Source organism: Lontra canadensis, unplaced genomic scaffold (genome assembly GCF_010015895.1).
Source record: "Lontra canadensis isolate GAN:19392208 unplaced genomic scaffold, GSC_riverotter_1.0 scaffold6, whole genome shotgun sequence".
NCBI classification, from domain to species: Eukaryota; Metazoa; Chordata; class Mammalia; order Carnivora; family Mustelidae; genus Lontra; species Lontra canadensis.
This window is the reverse complement of record NW_022631000.1, coordinates 29,652,979-29,680,153: the sequence shown is the minus strand read 5'-3', so window position 1 is coordinate 29,680,153 and position 27,175 is coordinate 29,652,979. Positions and strand designations below refer to the sequence as shown.

General features: G+C 43.7%; 1 protein-coding gene across 1 annotated transcript in view; it reads left to right on the top strand.

The window, feature by feature from the left end:
- Positions 1-949: 949 nt before the first annotated feature.
- MINDY4B (MINDY family member 4B) overlaps positions 950-27,175 on the top strand; it is a 55,172-nt gene continuing 28,946 nt past the window's right edge. Inside the window, exons 1-6 of the mRNA XM_032852639.1 lie at positions 950-1,022; positions 1,484-1,648; positions 4,947-5,043; positions 22,375-22,485; positions 22,701-22,728; positions 24,355-24,522. Coding sequence (XP_032708530.1) covers positions 950-1,022; positions 1,484-1,648; positions 4,947-5,043; positions 22,375-22,485; positions 22,701-22,728; positions 24,355-24,522 — 642 coding nt within the window. The remainder of the gene's footprint in view (positions 1,023-1,483; positions 1,649-4,946; positions 5,044-22,374; positions 22,486-22,700; positions 22,729-24,354; positions 24,523-27,175) is intronic.

Below are 27,175 nucleotides of genomic sequence, written 5' to 3'. Positions count from 1 at the left end.
CTGGGATCATGATGGTATCATTGGTAACATTGCATCTTAGTTTTTGGTCTGTCACAAAGCATGACCCAAGTCCATTTTCATTTTGCTGAATTATCCATGAAATTCGTCTGCAGCTGACCAAAGACCACAACTAAGCCTGAAGCAGATTCTCCTTCTATCCCCCAGAGAGTGACAGAAGACACCACCAGTCCCCTCACCACAGCCGCTGTGTACTTAGGCCCAATACGAGAGGTCCTGAAAGAGCTCATTAAAAAACAAAACAAAACAAAAAAATCAAAAAAACTTTTCCCCTTTTGGAACAATTTATAAGAAACAAACAACTATTTGTATCCGTAGTGAGTAAATTGCTCTGATAGTGATCTGTGCCCACAGGCTGACATCAGAACACAGTTAGTTTCCAGATGCCTGTCCCTATGCCTTCATTCAGGAAATATACCTGGAGAAGTTTTTAAAAATATTTATTTATTTATTTATTTATTTATTTATTTTTAGTGGGGGAGGGGCCAGACAGAATCTCAAGCAGACTCTGTACTCAGTGCAGAGCCCGATGCAGGGCTCGATCTCAAGACGCTGAGATTTTTTTTTTTTTTTTTTTTTTAGATTTTATTTATTTATTTGACAGAGATCACAAGTAGGCAGAGAGGCAGGCAGAGAGAGAGAGGGAAGCAGGCTCCCTGCTGAGCAGAGAGCCCGATGTGGGGCTCAATCCCAGGACCCTGGGATCATGACCTGAGCCGAAGGCAGAGGCTTTAAACCACTGAGCCACCCAGGCGCCCCTCAAGACCCTGAGATCTTGACCTGAGCTGAAACCAGGAGTTAGACGCATAACCGACTGAGCTATGCAGGCGCCCCATACCTGGAGAGTTTCTAGAAAACCCACAGGTCAGTCTAGCGATGAAGGGGATGATTATTTTAGCACAGGCCAGTGGAGCCGGTGCTGGAAGCCTTCATGCAACAGTTAAACACAGAAGCATTGGTGGTTGGGAACGGGCAGGAAGGCACAAGGACCTTCCCCGAAGTGGGTAATTGGCCTGAGATCCCGGAAGGCCAGGTCCCCGCATTCTCATTTGACCTCCCTCTCTTCTCAAAGGTTTGAAAAACTTCTAACACCAAGCTCTCTTCTTTAGGAAACAAGTCCCTGGTTGTTCTCTGTTCTGCACAAAGAGAAAACTCGGAGCAGCGGCTGAAAATCTAATGAGAACCTAATAGGCAAACTAACAATAGTCCCTGGGCGGGAAGTAGAGGCAGGGCTGCCGATCCCTGAAATTGTGCCACACACAAAAATAAAACAGGATACAATCTGGGTCCTCAGAAGAGTGCACTCATGTTGTCTCCCTCTCTTGTCTCAGATGAAATGTGTGGTCACAGTGGCCTGTGTAACCTTTAGAAGAGCGAGCTGGACAGGACTTCTTTTGTGGTTCTGTGAGGATCAAAGGCGCCAGGGAATGACGCTCATTATGCGGTGTCCAACCTCCTTCCCCAGGTGGCAGCCAGCAGGCTCACATTCTCTCGGGGACACGGGGCCCCCTGCTGGCTTCGGGGCTGCAAACACAGCTCCACGGCCAGGCCAGTCGGGGCTCCTTTCCACGTGTGCACAGACACCCCCACTCAGAGAGTATCAATGCTTATCACACTGGGGGAAAGGATGGTAAGGGGCTAGGAAAGCCATCCCAAGTCCTTCAGAGTACACCCTGCACTGAACATGCAAGACATGTGCATTGCCGTGGGGGGAAGCTTCCAGACTATGTGCAGACAGGTCGGGCTGCAAGGAGGAGGAGGGACCCTCACCTCTGTGAACTTTGCAGTCCACCAGACGTCTTTCAGGGCAGCAGCTCTCAAGTCACTTTGCAAGCATTCAAGGCTGATCAGTCCGTTATACAATCTTAGGGCACCTGCTCTCCTCTCTCTCTGCCCATTTTTTGGGACAGGCTGGGTGGGATGAGGAACTTCCCTCTCCCAACCCTGGTAGATGGAGGCTGGGTTTGCCCTGGTAGCCATGGGGTGTACCAGCTTCAAGGCAAGCATGACTCACCATTAAGGTGGACATTGGTCGAGACCATTTACTGACGGAAACCTGAACAAGAGGAAAGGGAGAGACTCTGAGGGGTATGGGGAACAGGGAGCTTTAACCTCTCACTCAGTTGTTCTCAACCTCTTCCTTCCAGTTAAATCCAGTACAGGTAAAAGCATGGTTGTTCTAGAAGTGTTTCTTCAAGACCAGCCCCAAGCCATCTGCCCAGTTTTTCTAAGTGATTGCTGTCCCTGATCCCTTTTCTTTAGAGGAATAGCGCCTGCACTGTCCGGGCGCTTGGTGTTTGATCTGGGGGCACTCCATTTCTGAACCCTTTTCAATGTGACAGTCATTCCTGGCTCAGGGCTGTTGGGTGGTTCAGCAGATAAGCCCCCTCCTCTAAGGGACAAGGGACAAAGCCATGTAGGTCAGTTTAGAGAAACAGGCACCTTGCTCCTTAAAACTAGAGAGAGAAAGCCTGGGCAGGCATGGCGCCCTGGCTTTTGGGATGAAATTCCCCCCCAGGAAACACCTTGAGATAAAATGCTCATAAAAATGCTGCTGTAAATTTAATAAATTTGTACTCTGATTTATAGACATGATGACCCTTCCCTCCCCCAACCTGCCACTTCTCCTGAGAGAAGCAGATACACCTCCAGTGACTCACCCAGAGCTGCTGGCCCTATTAAGAAAGTCTGAATGAGTCTGAGGCTGTGTGGGGGATGACCCAAGTCAGAAATCTCCAGCGTGTTTCCTGCAGGGCCTAAAGGACAGCATCAGACAATGGTTGTAGAGACACTGTGGGAATAACTGTGTTGTTGTGAAAACCAGCCAACAATTAAAAGGCAAGTGTCTTAAAGGATTATGTTTCTTTGTTGGAATCTTGATGTGAGGGGTTTCGATCTGCTCTCAGAGTAAACAGAATGGTAGATGTGTCCTCCCCTGAGGGCCATGAATCTAATCCTAGAGGAGAGGAAGACCTGGGGGCTCCCACTAGCTTCCGCCCCCTCTGTCCTCCATTTGGCTTGGTCAGCAGGTGCTCGAAGTGCTGGCCTGGGGCCCTCAAGTAGTTTGAGCGCACGCCCTACAGAAACACGCAGTTGGGGTGCTCACCACCGCTCCCTCTGCACCTGCTTCTCCCTGGGTTCCCATTTGCCAGGGGCTGTACCTCAGCAAAAAAGCTTATGGTATCTAATACTCAGGTATGGATTCTAGGATGCCACAGCTCGCCGATTTGCACTTACATTATTATCCTTGCATTTAGCCAAATATAATGAAGGATGGTGTGTGTTGCACATCCCAGGCCAGAAACACCAAGAGAAGCTGGTGCGTGCACTTGTTTCCTGCCCTAGAACGGCTCTCTTCACCCCACTCCTCTGTGTGTCCCTGTCCTCCAGGAAGCTGTGGCTGGTGGCCACATTAACACCATCCACTGAAATGAAGACCAGAGAGTGAACCCTCAGCCTAAATCTCTAAAGAGGAAATGAATACTTTGCTTATGCTGATATCCTGATATAGGATTCTTTCCTAATGACAATTAATAAACCCTTTTTCATCCAGTCAAAACCATTTATCTTGCATCTACAATGGATCTAGCCGTCTATAAGGCACTGGGGATTGTGGGGAGGAAATGTAAAAAGAATGAGAAAAAAACATGTGAAAAGATATTTTGTTGAGAGCAGAGAAGAATATCCTTCAAGACTCTCCACCCTTATTTTCTTTTTAAGGCTTTAATTTATTATTAAAGACAGAGTTTTTAAGTGTGCCAGTAAAAAACTCAAGCTAACCCAGGGACATTCCTTGACTACATTAATCACCAAAAATAACAACAATTATCCTAGAGTTTCAATTTTCACAAAATGGTAAAGAACTGTCTATCTAATTAAAGAATGCTAAATAAAGTTCTTCAATGTGCCTGAAAGAGTGGGGAAGGCAGTTCCACCTCCATGAAGGTTAGTCAGGCAGCCATTTCCCCCTCCACACCACCACTTCCCCTCATTCTCTTCTTCCTGAGGGGTCAGGGTACTTGGAAGAGGGATATTTTTCTACAGTCTGACTCAGACAAAGCCTTAGTGAAGTCTTGGGGCCCAGAAGAGTGTCCCTCCTAAGGTCTGCTGGTGGGGGACCTGCTTCCCGTTGTCATCTTGGGCTTCACCTGGACGGCAATAAGGATGACAACTGCACACAAACTCAGTTTCCCTGATGTTCTCTGGTGCTGGAAGAAGATGGTATTTGCTCCAGCACACATTCTGGGTTTAACCCAGCAGTACCTCCTCTGCCCCTCCCACCCATCCCCAACCCTAGGAATTTTCTAGCTAGTCTGTAGGCAAAAGCAAACATATTCCACAGGAATGTCTCAGACTCCGTTTCACACCTACACTAGTGACTATGGAATCAAACATCAATTTTAAAGTTCACCATGGTCATCTCCTTTTCCCAAAGCTTATGCGTTGGACTGGGCAGAGGTCTCTGGAGCACAGGTGAAGAAATGAAGTGAGCACAGGGGAGCAGAAAAACACAGCGGAGAGAAACAGTGAACTATCCCCCCACACACATCAGCATTAAACTGGAAGCTCTTTGCTCTGGATATATTTTTTTTTTATTAGCACACTTCATAGCTGACTCCCCCCCCCCACCCCATATACTTGCTATTTCCTTTCTCAAATACATAAATATAAAATATATTTATGCCATACCAACGAATCCTCTCTTCTTTACATCAAAGGAGAGAAAACCTTCCTATTTTCCTTAGTATCTTAATCAGGGAGCATTTAATATGAAAAACAAAAACCCACTTAAAGCACCTTAGGCAAGAGAGTGAGAGCAAGAGGGCATGGGGTGGAGAGGGTGTGGGGAGAGGGAGAATGAGAGAACAGTGCAGTCAGCCCCTCAGGACCCACTCCCTCGAGCAAATGTCCACCTGCGCTCCCCACAGGGGAAGTGCGAGAGGGAGGGGTCACAGCTGCCGGGAGCGTGCGCGTGTACACGTGCGCGTGCGTGTGCCTGTCGAGGGTGGGGGTTCTAGCCGGAGAGTAAGTGATTTTGGCAGGTACCCCAAAACTGCCTACCATGGTTGGTTATGTGATTTTGCATCCTCCATAGTAATCTTTACTCCTTGGAATCTTTTCATCTCGTTTCTTGCTTTATGCCTGACCATCAATCCTAACCCATTTTACCGTGTTCCAAAATCAGAGAGAGGACCCTGAGAGAAAGGCACGGAGACGCAGTTTAACTTTTTTCTGTATCTCATTCACAGACATCCCAGTCGACTGAACAGCAGCTCCTTAAAGAAAAAGAAAAAGAAGAAGAAAAAGAAAAAGAAAAACAAAGCACTTGATGATTTTTACTGACTAGGCAAAGCAGTTTCATTCCTAGATTTATTCATGCTACTCCAACATGACCAACTGTTTGCCTCCTTCCTCTGGTCTCCCCTCACTTCACAGACGCCTATGGCCAAGCCTCCACGTGCAGAAGGAGCTGGGGGTGCAAAGCAGCCTGCGCCGAGATTGTTCTGATTATGTTTACCAGCACACATTTCTCTGCAAGAAGCTAACGTCAAGCCTTCTTATCTCCCTCCTGCCTTGCTTCCAGCTATTCTGTGAATCACATTAAAGTTCTTTATCTCATGAAACACATGCAAGATCGATGGCCACACCTTTCCCGTGTGTTTAATATCTACTGAACAAAGCTGCAGGGACTGACTTACCATGGGCATCCTGGTCCCTAGCTCTGGCCTGGAGATGCAGTACTAACTCACAAAGACAGCCACCCAATTCAAGGTGACAGCTCTGCGGGTCTCATCCATGTGGCGTTTCACTTGTTAAAGTAGTTCCGTAGCTCAGCCACAGAGTAGCCTGTTTTTTGGAAGATTATCTTAGAGAAATGTCCTTCAGGTCTGAGTATTAGGATTCATTGTGCCTCTGCCAATGAGCAGTGGCTGTTTATTTGTTTCAGTGGTACCATCAGCCACCATAGGTTTGTCACTGGAAAGCCAGAAGCCACATCTGTGGCTCACTTGTTGCTGTGTCTAGCATTTCAAGCGTGGACGTTCTAGCCTTGTAACTAGCCTTAGTACTGTTGGGTTTTGGGTTTCAATGATTTTTAAATTTTCTAAAGTTATTTATTTATCTCTTCAACTTCCATTTCAAGCTTGGTGAATTGTATACTACTTTAGAAGTTGCTTTAAGTTTTTTAGAACAAGGTATCACACAAATTTTACAAATCCAAGACTACCCATCATCCTAGGACTATAAGGCCATTAAGGAGAGACGTAAATAAAATATAACCTCATCCCAGGGGAACCTAGTGGCTCAGTTGGTTGAGTGTCCAACTCTGGTCATGGCTCAGGTCATGATCTGAAGGTCATGAGATCAAGCCTCTGGTCAGGCTCTGCCCTGGAGAGGAGCATGCTTGGGATTCTCTCTCTCCTTTTCCCTCTGCCTTTCCCCCCACCCACGGGCACACATTTATGTGCATGCACCCTCTCCTCTCTCTCTCTCCAAAATAAAAAAAAATATATGTACATAAAACTCCATCTTCAACATGCTTTCACTTTAAATCAGTTCTGTGTTGTCCCCTGCTGAATCCCTGGCCCTTAGAACAACAACCCCTGACATGCATTAAACACTTGATAAATATTTGTTGAACAACTATGGCCAATATTCAACCCTTCTTTCTGTTCCAGAAAAAGCTGACTGCCTCTTCTTCTTCCTTTTTTTTTTTTTTTTAAGATTTATTTATTTATTTGAGGGAGAGAGAGAGCCAGGGAGGGGCAGAGGAAGAGGGAGAGAGAGAGAGAGTCTCAAGCAGATTCCACACTCAGCACTGAGCCGGATACAGGGCTCTGTCTCATGACCCTGAGATCATGACCTGAGTGGAAACCAAGAGTTTGAAGCTTCTAATCTTTGTTGGAGTCCCTAAATTGAGTCCTCTCCCTACTGTCTTGCATGTACCCCTTCTGGGTTTCCATCTAACCATAAATCTACCAGAACCCACACACCTTCATTTTGAAGGGAGTGATGTTTTTGAGACATGAGGTCTATTAGACTGCCACGTCTTCCCAATCCTTTGCCAGCAACTGCCCACAACACACGAGAGAAGATGTTGTCCGTTCTAAGGAGTGAGTCAGATGATTTATGAGATAATGATTAAACTTTAGCCATGGACCCTATTGGAAAGAGAAGCACAGGACGTGGTCCCTGTTCTTAGAACTTAAATCAGTTTTCAAAAATCACAGATACAATGGTGCTGCTTAGATACAGATCATTTTCTCTAGAAGTGAATTCAAGTTGAGCCAGCTTGTTGAAGGTGGGGAGAAACTTGGTTCAAGCCCAAACTCCTGCTCTCACCAGTTCCATGAGACTGGAGCCCACCTAACTTTTCCGGACCGTTGTGTGCTTATCTGAAACTAATTTAAGGGTCTGCAGACTTCCCCGGTAGATGAACATAAATATAATCACACTGGATTTCATTTCCAAATTTTGATGGCTCTTCATAGCCCCCTGCCAAATAAAGAATCAAGGCATTGATTTCTGCCCTCTCTCCCACAGTCCTCCCATTTCTTTCTGGGAGTGTCTAAGTTCTGTTTCCTCAGGAACAAGTCTGTCCACACCAAGGCAGCTCACAGCCTACCCACCTCCCAGGCCTCTGTGAGGAGATTATTTTCCCAAAGCAAAAGGGTTTTTCCATGAAGGCTACCCAGCAACCCTAAGGATCCAGAATGCACTGAGGTCTGTGACGGAGTCGGGGTGGGGATGAAGAAGAGCCCCTCCTCCACTCTGTTGCACACGTTGTCATCTGCTTTCCCAACCAGCCTTGTTTGTGTCTGGGATGTCACATATCTTCCAAGAAATCTCAAACCCAGACCCACAGGCTGAGCATGACACAAGTGTTTGCTTTCTCTGCTGTCACAAGACCCTATTCTCTCCTCTCCAGACACCCAGCTACAAAATTATCTTCTCCAACCCAAAAGGAGAAGCCTCATGGTGTATCAGCTCTTGTCAATGTCATATCAATGCATCCAGAAGGATCCCTAACTCACATTCTATAGAGTCAGAATTCAGTCCACAGCTGGATTACTCATGACATGAATGAGGATCTCTAGCATCCCTCACAGCTACAACAGCCAACAACTCGAAGGAATCTAGCTCTTTTTGAGGGCACAGAACTGCCAGGCCGGGCGACACCTCCTTGCAAGCATAGACTTCAGTGGCATGAGGGTGACAGAGCATCCTAGGGCCAGCCGTAACCCAGTGGTCCCACATCATGGGCATTTGGGAGTCTGTTCTCTGTGGGGTTCCTCCATGCAGACCAGAAAGACAAGAAGGCTGACAGTCAGTATTTAAGGCCATTGGTATCCCTTGCTCATCTGATCTTTGAGGTTTCTTCTTCCCTTGTTTTTCTTCTCCTTCATATTAGTACTACTTTCCATTTTTCTTAAAAGGGCTCCCTAGGGAAATTGGAAGTTTCTGGGGAGGGCACCTCCAAATCTACCCCTTGCTCAGAAAGTTTAAAGCTGTGTCTTTAGCACCTTGTGAACTATAACTGTTCCAGAGTCCAAGTCAAATTAATCACTGCCTTTAGCTGAGGTTTCTTCCAGCCGCTGAAGGGAGGGAGGATTGCGCTGGTTTAACAAGCTGAGGTAATAGCCCGAGAAGGCATGTACAGTGCTGATTAGATCTATCTGGTGGCGGCAGTGTGGAGAGTGCTGGAGTCCATGGGAGGCCAGCTGCCTAGAGGCGGCATGGAGGAAGCAAGCACAGACTCCAAGAAAGGGCCGTGTGGGCTGGCAGTCCCACCATTTCTAACGAGAAATGGCATAGTTGGACTTACACTACCAAAGGGTAGTGTAAGTACCTACTAAGGCCTGTGGAGGAGGGATTGAAACAGAGACCGCTCAACCAAGAACATTTACAGAAACTCACCCAGGAGAAGAGAGGCTGCCTCAGGCAGTGGAGGGATGCAGAAATGTTTATGAGGCAAAGTAAATTGGGGCTCAGTGATTGGCCAAATGTGAGGAGTGAGGAACGGGTTGTCTTTGCCGTACTCAAGAGTTGATCTCAGGCTGTTTCCCTTACTGCAATAGATTGAATAAAATCTCTCCTGTCATTTTTTTTTTAAAGATTTTATTTATTTATTTATTTATTTGACAGACAGAGATCACAAGTAGGCAGAGAGGCAGGCAGAGAGAGAGGAAGAAGCAGGCTCCCCGCTGAGCAGAGAGCACAATGCGGGGCTCGATCCCAGGACCCTGGGATCACGACCTGAGCCGAAGGCAGAGTTTTTAACCCACTGAGCCACCCAGGCGCCCCTCTCCTGTCATTTTTAACAAGTGTCTGGTGAAAGGGTGTCCTACTGTACCACCGGTGAGCCCCCCCAAATGTCAGGAGGTGGGTGAGGAGCGAAAGGACAGAATGCAGGACTGGAGCCTCAGAGGCAGGGCCCACAAGTCAGAGAGGCCCCCTGGGAGTAGCCACACAGGAGGTCTAGATGCTTGAGAGGGGCCTCAGAGGGAAGCAGAAATCTCCCAGGAAACACATGAGGGGGCAGGTCTTCCAAAGCCAGCTAGCTAAACCTGCCTGTGGTGATCATGCAGTGCGGTGTGAAAGTGTGCCCATGTGGGGACGCACATATGTGCTTGAGCACACAAGCAATCCCAGCAGCCACCTGTGCAGTCCGATCTCAAGTAGAGGAAAGATCTGCCCTTTCTCCAGGACGTCCACCTCATCTCTCTCCTGATACATCAAATCCCTTTACTGGAGAAATATATGTTTTTTAATGTAATTACAATTAAGGATAACGTAATCACTGGAGGGGGGGTAGATATCCAAAAACTCACATGTTTTCACAGTGTCGATGATGGCCGTTGGAGTCTTTTCTAATGGCTAATTTTGACTGGGAAAGAGCATGGCAGCAGGAAGAAACCGTAATGTACCTTTCAAAAGGGCACAGATTTTTAAGATAAGGGCACGAAGTGTTAAATTTTGCCAAATTTCCCTATAATTGAATTGCTTAGCTCAAGGTTCTTGTAAGAGAAACTCCTCTAATAAATACCAGCCAAGAAGTGAAATGTATTGAAGAAATAAGGTATATCACAGAATACAAAGACTTGATGACTTCCAGGACTCAGAGAAGACTCTAGGACCCCACAGATTTGAAAAGTACCTGCAGACCTTGGCCACTAAGAGGACTCCGTCATGATCAGCTGACCCTTGAGGCCAAAGTCATGTTTCCGAAACAAACAAACAAGCCAATTTGGGACAAGATTCTATGTTGGAATCATCCAGTTATGACTGGGATGTGGTCCCGTGCAGAGAGCCGGCTCCTAGGGGCTCCCTCTGCGAGGTTAGCATGATCACATTCAGGAACAGTACAGAGCGCCAGGGTTCCCTCCACATATTACTTAACAGTAATGTGGCTTTTTCTTTCAAAAACCCAGTCACTTCCTTCTGACTCTTCACATCCTCACTTATCACATAAGGTAGGCTAAGCAAGGGCTCTTTCCTGTGAGGCAGTGATGCTTTCTTCCATGTGAAGATGAGGCTTATAAAGCTTAGCTGACCTGCCCCAGGTTACATAAGGGCTAAATGAAGGCAGAAGGACTGCAAACCCATGCATCCTGAACTACAAAACCAAATATGTGATGGCGGGTGTGGGTGTAGGAGGGGCCGGGTGACTGCATGGACAGGAATGCAGGCACAATAGGTGAGTAGGTGTCTGGATCAGAACCACCAGACCTGAAGGAATGTGGTCACATGGGTTCCCACACCAAGCTGTTTACAAGAAGGTAAGGAAAAGGGGAGGAGGGGTCAGAATACTGATGGAGGAGAGGGAAAGCAAAAAAATAAACTCAGATAAAGAGGGAGACTCCTAGAGTTTGTGTACAAACATAATGTAAACATAAATATATACATCCATGTGCCCCAACAGCTACTCTCTCCTTACTGTGTACTTAAAATATTCCCAAGACAATGAATGGTTGCCCAGCTAAGGACTACACTTCTAACCTCTCTTCCAGTTAGTAGCCACACAATTCTGGACTGTGGAAGAGAAGCAGAAGTGACATGTGCAAATTCTGTGCCATGCCCTTAAACATGTCCTTTAGCTTTTTTTCCCTCTCCTGCACTCTGGAATGCAGAGTTAATGGCAGGAAGTGAGGCAGCCATGTTGGACTATGAGATGAAAGCCAAGCATGAGGATGGCTGGGCCACAAAATTGAGATGTCTGTGTCCTGAAGCCTTGATGCCAGATGATTAAGAAGCCACGATACTAATCACTGGGAACCCAGATTTATTTTCAAGTCCAAGAAATAGTTTTATGACAGTTATAGTGAAGAAATAATAAATTTCCATGTATCATGCACAGTATCATAGTAGGCACCCAACAAATGGTAAATGTTTCCATGATTGATGCATATGCTAAAAACTAAAAAAAAAAAGTTGACTTGACTAGAGAATTAGGGATAATTTCTATGTCTTCTTTATTTATCTACTTTAAACTTTCAAATGATGTTTAATCAATAAAAATTTTATTAATAAAATGTATTCCATCAATTGAAATTTTTAAATGCTAGGAACTTTTAACACAACCATTTTTCCCCAAGGAATTTTTTTTTTCTCATAGGAAAACTTGTTTCTAAGTATTTCTATTATAAACACATCTACAATGGCTGTAATTATACACTTTTGGCAGTTGTGTGAAATTTTTCATGGACCAAATTCCTTTTAAGTACAAATTGTTAATCACTGGTTATGAACATGAAGTATTTTCAACTTTTATTATGGAAAGCTTCAAATATATCTATGATTAGAGAAAGAAATATAAGATACCCTTCTGAACCTATTACACATTTTCAGCTACCGACTCCTGACTAATTTTTTTTTTCATCTATACATCACCCACTTTCAACCTTCCCCAACTTGTTTATTTTGAGGCAAATTTCAGACATCATATCACTTCATGCATTAACATTTTAGTATGGACATCAAAATAAGGACTTTTAAAAAAAAAACAAAAAACATGATCACTGTACCATTATGACACCTTAAAAATGATCAGTAATTCTTAATGATTATCAAACATACAGCGCTTAAATTTCCCTAATTATCTCATACTTTTTTTTGGCAGGATCCAAATAAATTCTATGGATTGGAATCAGTCGATGTCTTTAATGTATTGGTTACCAGGACTTTGATGGAAAAGCCCAGTGACCTTCTAGTTTGTTGAAGCCGCTACTATTCGGATTCTCTGTCACAGCAGGGACATCCTAACACCCCATCTCTTTACTAGGTCTGCAGGATCCTCCATCTAGAGCCACTCACTACCTGTCCCCAATCTGAGGGCAAACCTGTGGCTCATGACCCTGGTCCCCATGCCTGGGCTGAACCAGCATGGGGACAGGACCAGAGTCTAGCACCCCATCTCATCTTGGGCCCAGACATGTCTGGTTTTTTCAGGCCACCTCAGGGTAGCAAGTAGGACTCATGGAAAGTACCAGATTTCCTGTAAGAACAGCCCAGGCGTGGTTCACCTGAAGCCTGGAATTTCTTTCCGGGTGAGAGGGAGCTGTGCAAAGAATCAATTTGTAAAAGGAGTTACAGGGACATAAGAGACAATCTAGCTCAGGGATCAGCAAACTTTTTCTGTAAAGAGCCAGATAGTAATTCTTTTAGGCTTTGCAGGCCTTAACAGCCTCTGTTGCAACAATTCAACTCTGCTAGAGTGTGAAAGCAATCACAGGGGACAAGTAAACCAAAGAGTGCGGCTGTGTTGTGATAAAACTTTATTTGTGGATATAAATTTGAAAATCATAATTTTCATGACATATTATTATATATTATTGCATGTTACATCTTATAACTATACATTGTTTATAGTATACTATGATGTAGTATGATATTTTGTGTCATGAAATATTATTCTTTTCATTTGTTTTCAACCATTTAAAAATGTGAAACCATTCTCAGCTTACAAGCCATACCGAAACAGACAGCAGACCAGATTCGTTGGCCTATGGGCCATAATCCGCCAACCCCAGATCCAGCCAACTTTCTCATGTCTTTTACTGAGAATTAAACTTAAGACCAAAGAAATGAATTAATTCGTCCAAAGTCACACAGCATGCTGATGACAGAGGCCAGATTAGAACCCAAGCCTTCATCTCTCAAAATACCCAAAAGAGTTGAATAATTTGCAAGAACAGTCTACTTAAGAACCATTGGAAAAGGCCAAAGACAGAGAGCCTGAGTTTATATTCAATGCCATATGGATACGTAATGACAACAGAAAGCCTGACTGCAGGGCCGTCTCCTAGTAACCACAGCCTCTCTGATGAAAGATTGCTCTGACTTGTTATTTATAACTTATTTCCCAATAGGGAGGGTGAGTGATTTGTTTATATTTAGTTACAAGGGCCAAGGAAATCCTGATCCACCATCTTCGGATAGACACAAACCTTATAGCCACAGCTGCCAGGAGATGGGTGAAAGCAAAGCAAACTGCAATGCACAGTGTTGTCCCCGTTACCAACAACAAGGGTCACATATAGCAATTACTGACTGCCTGACACAAATAACAGATGGTGTGAGGGGAGACGGGGAGGGAAGGGATGCATTCCTATTTATACTCTACGGAGGCAATCATTATGAAAAACCTTTCTGCACCTTGTTCATTACTTGGAGCATCTGTTAATTTTGCCTGGATTTTGATGTTGTTAGCATTACTTTGCTTCTGGTTCCTAGAATCACATTCCTGAGAATGAATTCTGCTGTCTCCGAAGGGGCTTTCTTGGTTCCATAGAAAACTGAGTAATCTGAAGTGGAATGAAAGGGTACAAAGTATTACAAAACCACAAACAGCCTGTAAATGAAGAAGGCTCATGGGCCTGAGTCAAGAGATTCCAGGTGGAGTTAGGTAGAATGGACAAATGAGGCCCAGATCAGGGAAGGTAAGCACTGAAGGGGTTATCGGGCAATTATATAGTGTTGTCCAACGTCTTATTTTACCTTCTCAGCCCCAGAGAGGGTTAGTGACTTGCATATGATCACACAGCAGATTCAGTGAACTCATATCTCATTCCTCGCTGCCCCATGACCTTTTTGACACATGAGCAGCCTCTAAAACAAGACAGAAAATATCTCAGGGCAGGCAGATGTAAAACACCAACAAGATAAATCAATACAGAACCTCTCCTTCCCTCTGTCCACAAATATAAAGAGACAATTATGTGTCATTCCACAATCAGAGGAAAGAAATGAAAAGCTCTATTCGTTAAAGAATGAGGAAGACAAGCCCTAGAATAAGAACTCATCTCATCTGTGTGATGTCTTTCAGTTAACAAGTCTCATCCCCCTGAGTTTTGAAACAACCCTAGTCAGGTGGTCAGAAGTACCAAAATTGGCAGCAATTGTCCCTATTTTGAAGACAAATGGCTAAAAGTCATTGAACACTTGCTATGTGGCACTGTTCTAAATGCTTTTTAGGTAATAATGAATCCTCATAGTGAATCAATAAGATGGTTAATATTATTGCACCCATTTTACAAGAGTAGAAACTGAGGCACATAGGTGAAGTGACTGACCCAAGATCACTGCCAGCATGTACCTGTGGTGGATATACCCTGGGGTGATCCCCCACCCCCGACAAATATAATATCCTCCCCTTGAGTGTTGGTGGGACCCGTGACTTGCTTATCAACAGAATATGGGATTTTAAAAAGCCATTACATAATGATATAGGAGCCAATTCTCCAAGAAGACATGACGGTTCTTAATGTGTGAGCACCTAACAACAGAGTGTCAAACTGTACAAAGGAAAAACTAATAGAACTGCAAGGAGAAATAGATGAATCCACTATCATAGTTGGAAACTTCAACACCTCTCTCTCGGAGATGGAAAGATCTAGCAGGCATAAAAATCAGTAAGTACATAGTTGAACTCAACAACACTGTCAATTAACTGGCTATAATTAACCTATATAGACTGCTTCATCCAATATGGAACACTCACCAAGATAGACCACATTCTGGGCAATAAAACACACCTGGCCAGTTAACTGGTTGACCTCTTACAGTTGTTTTACAACTTAACAAATTTAGAAGAACAAAAATTATATAATGTCTGCTCGCAGACTACAATAGAATTAAACTAGAAACCAGTATCAGAAAGATAACTGGAAAATCCCCAAATACGTAGAGATTAAACAACTTTAAATAACATGGATCAAAGAAAAAATCTCAAGAAAAATAAAAAATATTTTGAGCAAAATGAAAATGAAATACAACCTACCAAAACCTGTGGGATGCGGCAAAAGCAGTGTTTGGAGGGAAATCTATAGTTTTGAATGTGTATATTAGAAAAGAAGAAAGATCCAAAATCAGTAGTCTAAGTTTCCACTTTAGGAAATTGGAAAAAGAAGAGCAAATTAAATCCAAAGTAAGGAGAAGAAAATAAATAAAAATTAGAGCAATTGAAAATAGGAAACCAATAGGAAAAAACAATCAATGAAACCAAAACCTGGTTCTTTGAAAAGATCAATGCAAGCACTACCCTCAGGGCACCTGGGTAGCACAGTCAGTTAAGCAGGTTTGGACTCTTGGTTTTGGTTCAGGTCGTGGCCTCAGGGTCTGGAGATCAAGCCCTGCCTCACTTCAGGCTTTGAACTCAGCATAGTCTGCTTAAAACCCTCCCTCCCATGGCGTCTAGGTCACTTAGTCACTTAGTCGGTTAAGTGCCTACCTTTGGCCCAGGTCATGATCCCAGAGTCCTGGGATCAAGCCTGGAATCAGACTCCCTGCTCAGTGGAGAGCCTGCTTCTCCCTCTCCCACTCGCCTTGCTTGTGCTCTCTCTCTGTGTCAAATAACTAAATAAAATCTTAGGGGAAAAAAAAAGACTCTTCCTCACTCTCCCTCTGCCCCTAGCCACCCCCTCGCTAAAATAAATAAATGAATCTTTAAAAAAAAACAAAACAAAACAAAACAAAAAAACAGTATGCGTTTAGCCAGGTGAAGAAAGAGAGAGGACACAATGGCTAATATCAGAAATAAAAGAGAGGACATTACCACAGATTCCACAGACATTAAGAGGATGATAAAAGAACACTATGAACAACCCTATGCTCACAAATTTGATAACCTAGATGAAATGGACCAATTCCTTGAAAGACACAATCTGCCAAAACCCACAAGAAGAAAGAGACAATCTAAAAAGCCAACAGAATATGGCAAAGGTGAGGGGATATCACTCCCACGATTATGCTACCTTATCCAGCAAAGGTGAAGGGCTTTCTCAGGTGTAATCAATGTCCCTAATCAGTTTCGACTTTGAGCTAATCAAAAGGGAGATTATTCTGGGTGGGCCTAACCTGATCAAGCGAATTGTTAATAAGGGAGCTGGGGCTTTCCCCACGATGAGAAGGACTTGAAGCTGCAGAAAGCTTTTCTGTTAGTCTTGAAGACACTAGTTCTATAATTGCGAGGAAGAGGATTCTACCAACAACTACGTGAGCTCCGGAGAGGACCCTGAACCTCGAGGGGAGCTGAAGGGCTGGCTAACACCTTGGCTGCAGTTTTGTGAGACCCTGAGCAGAGAACCCACTTAAAGCCATGGCTGGGCTCCTGATGCATAGAAACTATGAAAGAGAACAAAGGGACGTTGCTTTAATCTGCTAAATCTGTCCTAATCTGTCCTACTATCTGTCAGTAATAGATAACTGATAGAGTAAAGGAGTAAAAACTCCTGCCCAAGTAGCCTGACTTATGCTTAAAAAGCTGGGTGCCCAGTTGTTTTTGACACTAAGTGAGAAGTTCCCCCACGCCCTGCCCCCACCATCCAGTTCTCCGATTCTCCAACTAGGTGAACTAGGTGTCCCACAATTAATTCAGTTCTGGCACTAACTATCTAGAGTTAGAATCCATGGGTTGAAGGGCTCTGTTCCGCAAGACTGTTTCCACTTCAGACTCCAGTCACAAGTATCGGATCATTCTGACCAACTGGCTAGAATCGGGGCTTCTCACAACCCCCTCGATGGAACAGTAATTTGCTAGAACAACTCACAGGACTCAGGAAACACTTTCCTTATATCAAGTAGTTTATTATAGAGAATATAAATGAATATCCAGGTGAAGAGGTACATGGGGGGGGGTCCACAAGGTCTCAAGTTCAGGAATCTCTGTCCCCAGTGGAGTTGGGGTGTGTCACCCTCCTGGCCCCCAGATGGTTAGGGGCTTTATGGAGGTTTCATTACACAGGCATGATTGATCAAATCATTGGCTATTGGTGATCAATTGCTCTCTGGCCCGTATCCCCTCCCTGTAGGTGGGGGGCTGGTGCTGAAAGTCGCCGAGGTCCCATCACTCTTTGTCACTCCGGAAATTCCAAGGAATTTTAAGAGCTCTGTTCCAGTGTGGAGGCCGAGAAAAATCAAGGCCATCCTACCTCAGGTTTAGCCTTAGCATAAGTACAGCCATCTTAGCTCTGGCAGCCATCTCAGACCCCTGTGCCCAAGGGCTGAACTTTCCCCCACCCTGCTTTAGTAAACCCTACCCTGCTTTGGTTCCAGAGACCCCCCCACCCCACAACCCTGCTTTGTTTCCAGGAAGCCCCACCCTGCTTTAGTAACAGGAACCCATAAATACTCCTGCCTTAACTAAGCTCAGGGTCCAAGTCCCTACTCCGTTGTGTCGGGTATACTTGGGCCCAAGCTTAAGCTTGTCAAATAAACCCTCGTGTGATTGCATCGGCGCTTGGCTCCTTGGTGGTCTCTCGGACATGAAAACTCGGGCAGAACACCAGTAACAAGGGACAACAACCAAATATGTATTTCCAATTATACCACACTGGTCTTTAAGGTCTTCCAGATGAGGACTGGGCCCCACATGAGTGACTAAGTGACAAACCAAAGCCCACATGGACTGCGGGACTAGTTGGGACCAACATCTGCATTTTCGCACTTTAGGACTTGGACTTCTGGCTCCATGAGGCTCATGATGTGACTCTCAAAATACATAAAGCCATGAAAAGATAAAAGGTTTACAGGAGAATTTTTAACATACAGGAGGCAAGAAAACATTGGTTAAAGATTAGGAATTTTCACATAAGTCATATTCATTATGATTCTATGAATTAAGCCAAAAAGCCACAGCAAATGAAGTTCAGAGAGACTAAATTTTCCAAGGTTACCAAGTCATCGGGAAGGCCCTGGCATTTGACACTGGGCCTAACACCCTCTTTCTCCTCCTCATCTCATCACCCGAGAACAAAAAGAGAAGATATCAGCCATCTTCTGGTTTCCAGGGGATTGGCAGAATTCTTTCAGTAAGGAATGTCATCAGGAAATTTCCATCTCCACAGAAAGTAGAACTAAAGAAAATGAATGATAATCAAAGCACAAAGGATTTAACTTAATCCTAAGGAAGAGCTCTCCAAGGGTAAGGTTAATTAAACACTAACGAGATTCTGTTTTTAAAAAAAAAAAGAAGTTTCTAAAATTTTACTTCTGGATTTCTGTTTATGAAGCATCATCATAAGAGAACAGCAACGAGAAAGGTTGGGGATCATTTTGCAAGCTAGTCAAAACGCTTGCAAGCCCAAGGTTTTCAAATTTGACTCTAATGCTGATTGAGTAAAGGATTGTAAAGATCAATCATAGCTTTCTGGGAAACTACAGCAAATGTTAACCACATTGCATTTTTATATACTAATTTCCAAGTTTGGAATAGATCCTAGCTTTTCTCATGAAATCACTGGTATTATTTTTCAAATTTATCAACAAAGAAAGCAAATAGATTAAGACACAGGTTTCTGCACTTACTTAGTACACTTCCTTCATGGGTGAATGATTTCGGACCCTCTACCATGACCCACTACCCCCACTACATGGCCATAAAATCTTCCCCCTCCTCCACTGTCCCTGCTCTGTTCTTGCTCTTGCCTTGAGCGGCTGCAGACCTACTATTGCCCAAGACTCCATATTCAGCCCCAATCCTTTGCCTCAGCAGGGACGGCCTGGGAGCAAGAGCTTTAGGTGACTTCACATGCCATGAGGTAGGAGCAAGAGCCTAAGAATGTAGAAAAGGACAATCCCCGATTCCACATATTTCTCCTGCCCTGTTCTTCCAACCTGGCCCAGGATCCCCCATCCCGTCTTTCCTTTCTACCCCACTTCTTACACTCAGGCCTCCTGCTCTGTCTTGACAAAATGGCCTAAGAGGCAGCATGGTTTCCTCTGGATGTGGCTGAATCACATTCTGGACTCTTGGTGTATTCCAAAGGCCAGCCCTTTCCATCTATAGAGCCCTTATCAATATCCAACCAAAAAGGGAGAGAATGGTAAGGAAATAAAGACAGTGCTTTATTTAAAAGAGCAGAACCATGAATTCCAACTTGAGAGTGAAAGGAATAAGAGGGTTGAGCAAGGGATGCTCACCAACAATGAAGAAAGTTTGGAATGTGTATCAGAAGTCTTTGAAATGACCATATCGTTGGATTCAGGCATGCCACTCCAGGGGATCAAACAACGGGAAGATAAGTCAGGTCTAAACAAGTGGAGTCGCATACTGTTCTCAGAGATTAGAAGTCTTTATATGGTAAAAATATGAAAGTATCCCCACTTCACAGATGAATAAACTGAGGCATGGAGAGGTTAAATAACTTGTCCAAAAGCCATACAGTTCCAAGAGGTGAAGCCATGCTTCAAAACTAAGCCGTCTGGGCCCAAAGGCCACATTGTTACCCAGTCGGCTTTCCTGCCTATGTCTTGGGCACCCATAGCCCGCTGAGCCTATGTATACAGCATTTTTCTCTCTGTGTGTCTGTTTCCACCACTAGAGAGAGCAGGAACCTCATCTTACTCACCTTGGTTCTTCCAAGTGCCTGGGACACAGGAAATACTCAAAATGTGTTTATTAAACCCAACAGAACAGTTTACTGGTTAAGTTGTCTGTTCTCTGGGATTTATGCTTCTACCTTTATAGAATTGTCTGAAAAGAAGGACAGAGACACAAACAAACAAAAAAAACCCCGCAGATTTAATGATTCTTAAGGAAAGGGGTTTCTTATGATCTCACTGATATGTGACATTTAAGAAACAAGGCAGAGGCTCATAGGGGAAGAGAGGAAAAAATGAAACAAGACGAAAGCAGAGAAGGAGACAAACCCAAGAGACTCTAAATCATAGGAAACAAACTGAGGGTTGCTGGCGGGGAGGGGCTGGAGGAAGGGGGTAACTGGGTGATGGACTTTGGGGAAGACGTGTAGTAATGAGCACTGGGTATTATATAAGGCTGATGAATCACAGATCTGTACCCCTGAAACCCAATAATACATTATATGTTAATTAATTGAATTTAAATTTAAGCAAAAAAGATAAAGAAAAAGGTTTTCTTAGCTATTCTCCTTTCTTGGTTTGGAGTTGTTAAACAATTTAAATGGGAGATGCAGAACTTTTTTTTTTTTTTTTAAGATTTTATTTATTTGTCAGAGAGAGAGGGAGAGAGAGCGAGCGCAGGCAGACAGAATGGCAGGCAGAGGCAGAGGGAGAAGCAGGCTCCCCGCCGAGCAAGGAGCCCGATGTGGGACTCGATCCCAGGACGCTGGGATCATGACCTGAGCCGAAGGCAGCTGCTTAACCCACTGAGCCACCCAGGTGTCCCCAGAACTTATTTTTTAACATGACTTTCTAAATAGCAAAATCCAAGACATTTATCATCATTATATTATTTAAGAGCAAGGATCACATAATTTTTTTCCTATACTGGGAGTGCCCAGTAGATATTAAATACTGATGCCACTATTAAAACTATAAAATTATAAAAGGGGACAATAAGGCTTTAAAAAAGAGGATTTATGGTTAGAGAAGGGAAATAAGAAAGGCATTATTTGTGCCTATTACGTTTACAATAAAAATATGAAACCTGATGGAAGTTTGTGAATATGAAATGGTTCTACAACCACCAGAAGTTCATTTAAGAAACTGAGGGTAGAGAAGTCCAAAGCAAAACCATGGACACCGAAATCCACCTGTGGTCTATCTAGTGACTTGCTGTGTTTCGGGGTCTCTGCCGTATTACATAAAACCAATCCCCTCAGTCCCAACCACACTAGTCATAATAAATCCAGGTCGCCTCTTTGCCTTGACTTCTCAGCATTCTCAGAAGTTTACAGAACTCTTGATCAGAAATGTTCAAAGAGAAAAATGACCTCCTTAGGGTCAGTTCTGATATTCAGAGTTTTCTTGTCTCTTCGGATTTGGTTGAATATCAGAATTGACCCCAAGGAGGTCATTTTTCTCTTTGAGAGAGAGAAAGAGAGAGAGTGATCTTCATTGTAAGGAACTGGCTCACGTGATTGTGAAGGAGGACAAGTCTGAAACGTGCAGGGCACTTCCCTTGCGGGGAGACTCAGAGAAGAGTGAACACTGCACTCTTGAATATGAAGGCCGATTAGAGGCAGAGTCCTTCTTCCTCAGGAGACCTGAGTCTCTTCCCTTAAGGCCATCAGGTGATTTGTTGAGGTCCAACCACATTTTGGAGTATAACCCACTTTCCTCAAAACCTACCATTTAAATGTTAGTCACATCCAAAAAACCAAAAAACAAAAAACCCTTCACAGCAACATTGGGATTGGTGTTTGACCAAAAACTGGTTTCTGTAACCTCACAAGAAGACACATAAAATTAACCATTACAGCAATGAATATTCTTTATTATGCCAGCTGTTGTGGCTACATTTCCTTCAGCCAGTAGGACATGACATAATTTGGGGCCTCTCCCTGAAACAAAATCAAATCAGTCCTTCAAACTGTGTGCAAGATTTCTGTGTACTAAACTCTGTGTCAGACATCTGTTGGCCAGTTTCTTCCTTGGCCTCCATATGATCCAACAGTAGTTGACACACTTTTTAGATATCAACAGACTGGTGTTTACCCCTGCCCCCGCCCCCTTTGGCTACGTCTTTCTGTACCACAAAGGTTTCCACAGAGGCATGACAGCTTAAAGTACTATCATATTCCACCGGGATGGTATCCTTCATCAATTAAATTATCTCAATTGTTCTGATACAGAGAAGTAATTGCAATCCTTCGTTTATAAATCTGCATCTTGGATTAAACATTCATGATATCTATACAGGGAACAATAATACACAAAGTATTCCACCTCTGATGAAAGTTGAGTCATGATCTGATAGCAGGGGCTTACAGAGAGCCCAGAGCAGCAACAGTGTGGTGTCCTCTCATCATTCGTTGGTCACAAGTCGGGGAGGCCCTCCAGCTGACCAAGCCCACAGAGCCAGCATCTTGCTTCCCTACCACCCGACCTCTCTCTCCCAACCTAACAACTCCCTTCTTAATTTCCCCATATTCCCCAAAGGACTATGCAATTCTCGGACCAGGAGCAATGCTCCTGGGAGCTGGCTTTGGAAGAGATAACCGAGAAAATTTCATTTCTTGACAAATGGCGGCAAATCTTCTGTTGTCACAGGTATGATGTCCTTGTTTTCTCGTTTCTCTAGAACCAGAGGGATTTCAGGTGTTTTATGCTCACTACATGAGAAGTCCCCATTATAGGCTGACATTTAAGATGCTTCAGGAATAACCATTTGTGGAGAGAGTCTTCGCTAGCAAGATTGGGTTTGAGGGGGTTTGAGGGTTGGATAGAGTAAGTCATTTACTTGATGTTTTCTCTTTCATTTATAGGTTGGGAACCAATAATACAACTCTTCAGGTAATTACTTTTCTCGAAGCCGATGTGTTTTCTTCTAGTTGCTTCTTCCAACAATCACATTAACGGCATAATCTGCATTTATTCTATGCACATAATGTTACTCAGGCACCGGCATTTAACGTGTGAACACTTAAAACTAGAAAGCTCGTTGAAATCTTGTCTTGTGCTTTCCTTTTTCATAAAAATCTCTTCCTACTTTTAAGTACTTTTCATCATTAAGAGCGCCATATGGTTATTATTTTAGAAAAAAGTAATATTAGAACCTAAGGTTCTTACACTTGTGAAATAACACAAGATTCTGACATCCAAGTGTTTCAGTGTTGCTGAAGAAAAGTAATTTTGAAAGTCGCTATCATCTTTATTCAGCTTCTGAAAAACTGTTTTCCTTCATCATTTTCAAATAAGGCAAAGGTGACTGAATTCAGGTGTTACTAGGTATTTTAAAATCTGTTATACAATAGAAGATGAAAGATGTTTTTTTATCTCCTGTAACCTGGAAAGGTTACAAGGTAACGAACTTGGTATTTCAGATATTAATTCAATCTCTGAACAAACACAGCGCACAATAGGAAGGGGATTTTCCTGGCACCAATATATGATATGATCAAACAACTGAATTATTAATATTTTAACTGTAACGCTAAAGCAACTACCTCCAAGTAACCTGTCATCAGAAGCTTTATTTGTGCTAAAACTTTCGTTACCATAGTCTAAATTAGAATCAGGGAGATAATGCTTCCATTTTAGTCCTGGAAGTATTAAGTGGAAATAGCTACCATTTGGGGGACTAGAATATTCAAAAGATAAAACAATCTTTGAAAGGAAAAATAAATAAATAAATGTCAAGTTACACTTTATACAAGAAGAAGGAAACCCATCACTACAAATGCAAAGATTTTCCATTTGATTTACAGAATGTCTCATACCCCAACAGTCGTCTGCAATTTGGATACTGTGTTTCTGAGATAAGAAAGCATCTTAGCATCTAGGAATCCAGAAAAGAAGGCCGTTTCCTTCAGGTTTCAGCTACCGATAGGGCAGATTTGTTTCACGACATTAATGAAAGTAGACCTGATGCTAACATATTTAAACGCCATAAGAATCTGTCAAGAAAAGCCAAAAATATTTTCTTTCCCTTAAAGGTAGGAGATGGATTTTTTAAAGAAAAAAAAATCATAACTCACTTATTAGGGAGCAGGAATCCGAGAGAATTAAAAGGAGGTAATCTGACTTTATTTAGTGGCCAGTGAACAACATGGGGAGGACCACCTCGTATAGACTGGAAGGATTCATTGTTTATAAATTGTTGTCTTCTCAAAACAAGAGACAGTGACATTTACATTCTTCTCTAAACATAATTTCAAGTCAATGTCTTGATAGCATTAATTATGTTTCCATAGTTACATTTAACCTCTCCCAGTCACGTAAAACTTACAAGAAACCCCTTTGACACAGACAGTAGGGTTTTTCTGCCTCTTTTACTGCTATTTATCACTATTTTCTGATGTCTGTAAAAGGGAGACAATATTTTCTGAACACTGCTGTTTCAGAGAGAAAGAGAGAAGAGGGGGAAAGCACATCACCAGCTCTGTTTGGTTTGTTTTTTGGTGGTGGTATTTTACACAGAATCACGAAGGCAACCATCCACCTGCTGATGAAACAGAAGCTGAAACGGGAATACCTCAGCCCAAAGGACAAGGATATTTGCCATCAAGTAGCCTTTGTTCTATCCCCAAACCCCCTATCATCTCTTCAAAATCAGGCGGCTTTCCCATCTCCCTAGCAATGGCCACGGTAAGTATAGCTTGTCAATTAAACATGAAAGGAAACGTAATCTTCTCCAAACAACAAGGCTGGGGAATCTTATCTGCTGTCACGGGAGAGTATTATCGAAGATAAGACTACAGACGGCGGTTATTGGTAAAAGGAGACTATAATTAAAATGACTTATTTATGCTATTTTTCAAGGACGTCGGTGATGTTACAATCTTTCCCCCCCAAACTCAGAAAGTGTCTCTTTTCACTTCCTTGGTCTGCCAATTAACTTTGAGGGAGTGAGGGAGTTAAGTTCAAATAAATCACTATATAAGGTAAGATAGGGCAGGTGACGAGTGCTGCCCACAACTGCGCAGGAAGCCATGTCGCTGTGTGAGGCAGGCTCTGTCCTCGCTGGCAGGGGCAGGGAGAGGCGGGGCACCTGGGCCAGGCCTGGTCCTGGGGCAAGGAGCTGATCTCAGGAAATGTTTTCTGGGGCTGCCAACGAGCAGGCAGATGTGAAAAGAACCTGACACTGAGGTTATTCAAGTGGATCTGGGAGCTCCTGGTCCTGGGGACCATTTGCTCAATTCCACACTTGATGGGTGGGGGCAGAGGGCTGAGGCAGAGACCTAGCTAAGAGGTGAACTAGCAGTATCTCTTTGAGTCAAACAGGCCAGGGCTGGAGCCAATACCTTGGCAATGGTCCGAAGGCCCAACTGTCAAGGTCAAAGAGGCATGATTGGGAACTGGGGAGGCTAAGCCCTGGGTCAAGCCAGGGGGAAAGGATCAGCTAGAGTGAGGGATCCCTTCAACTGGATTGCCTCCAAGATATTTCTCTCAACCATAGTGAGACTCGGGACAATTTCTTCTCAGGACCTTCACCCTGACCCTTGAACTTGCATGCTATATCCTAAAGCCTTGGGCAGACACTTTTCCTGGGGGCCTTAAAAACAAGAACTGGAAGAAGTACTTCTTCCTGAGGACATCCTGCCCTATACCTGGGCAAGCTTGTAGAAAGCACCCAGGATGAGCCTGGTCACCTGGTCACCTGGGCAAAAACTAGTAACACTTGCTGGTTGTGGCAGGCCTGTCATGTACATATAGTTCCACAGCCCGTGCACTGCACACAGGATCCCAGCTGAGAGGGATGAGTGGGGCTTGGAACCTCTGCTGGGCAAACCACACAGTCTCCACCTGCTTTTCGAGTTGGCCCTGACTGCAGTATTTCCAACCCTCGATACAGCCTTTCCTTATGGTTCTCAGATATGACGTGATCTCGTGTAGGGACCAAGCCCCCACAGTCCTTTTCATCATGCATACCCTCACCGGCTTCACAGAGCAACTCTCTTTCCTGTCATGTTTACAGTACAAACGGACTGGGAGGCCCATCGTTCTTTCTCATTATCAAAAAAACCTTTCTGCCTTAATCCACCTTCCCTCTGCTGTTCGAAGACCAGATGTCACAGGAAGATAGATCAGCCAGGCCCTCATGAGATGCTGCACTTGCTTATGGACCTCACAGCCCCAGATGGTGCCTTAGCTCGTATCTTACGTATCTAGTGAGTGGCTCGCCTTTCAGGGAATGAAGACAGGCAATGAACGTGGGATCCTGTCCAAATCTCCAGCGTTAGTGATTATTTGGCCTATGCTGTGCCATAGAACCAGAAGTTAGAGCAACCTATCTGTATTTTACCAGAAAAGATAATGTTTTTTTTTTTTTTTTAAAGATTTTATTTATTTATTTGACAGACAGAGATCACAAGTAGGCAGAGAGGCAGGCAGAGAGAGAGGAGGAAGCAGGTTCCCTGCTGAGCAGAGAGCCCGATGCGGGGCTCGATCCCAGGACTCTGGGATCATGACCTGGGCCGAAGGCAGAGGCTTTAACCCACTGAGCCACTCAGGCGCCCCAGAAAAGATAATGTTTTTGACAAACCATCTTTAATTAGAATGTCTTCCTGGCTCTGTAATGAATTTCTATGGAGACCATCATTTTTGAATTTACAAGCATCTGGAAATTAGACTACTTTTTCTATGAAAAAAGAGAACGACCAGGGATCTATATCAATATTGCTCCGTATATGCTTACAGAAATTCCAGAAGCCTTCAAAGAATGTAACAGTGGAGGGAAAGAGTGGGGCAGGAGACGCAGGTGGGAGGGAGTCTTCTCTCAGTGTACCTTTTTGTACTCTCTGGATTTGGAACCATGTGAACGTGTAATCTATTTTTAAAAACACACATAGACATTTTAAAAACAGAAAAAAAAAAAAAAAGGATTCGCAGATGTTTCCAAAGTCTTCTAGTCTCTCTTTATATTGTGGAAGCAAGAGAGGCTGAGTCTGAATTCCCCCACTTATCTACCAAACACAAACATGGTGTGATTGCACACCTCCCCCATGACTTTTCCAAGGTAATTCTCCTCCTTTTGGAAAAGCCTGGGGGACAAAAGAATCAGACCACTCTAGCCTGAACCGGAGTTGATGGAGTGTTAAGGAAGTCCCAGAAGTGGAGATAATTGATTTTTTTCTTGAAAAAAAAAAAAATTTTTTTTGGACTTATTCCCATTATGCGGGCCAGATGATAGTGTGTCCTTTAAATAGCAATAGCATTAATTAAACGCACCCTGGGATTTCGAGATGCTGAGCCTTGGGATTCTGAATACGTGTGTTCTAGGGAGGTGGTTTGGAAGCTT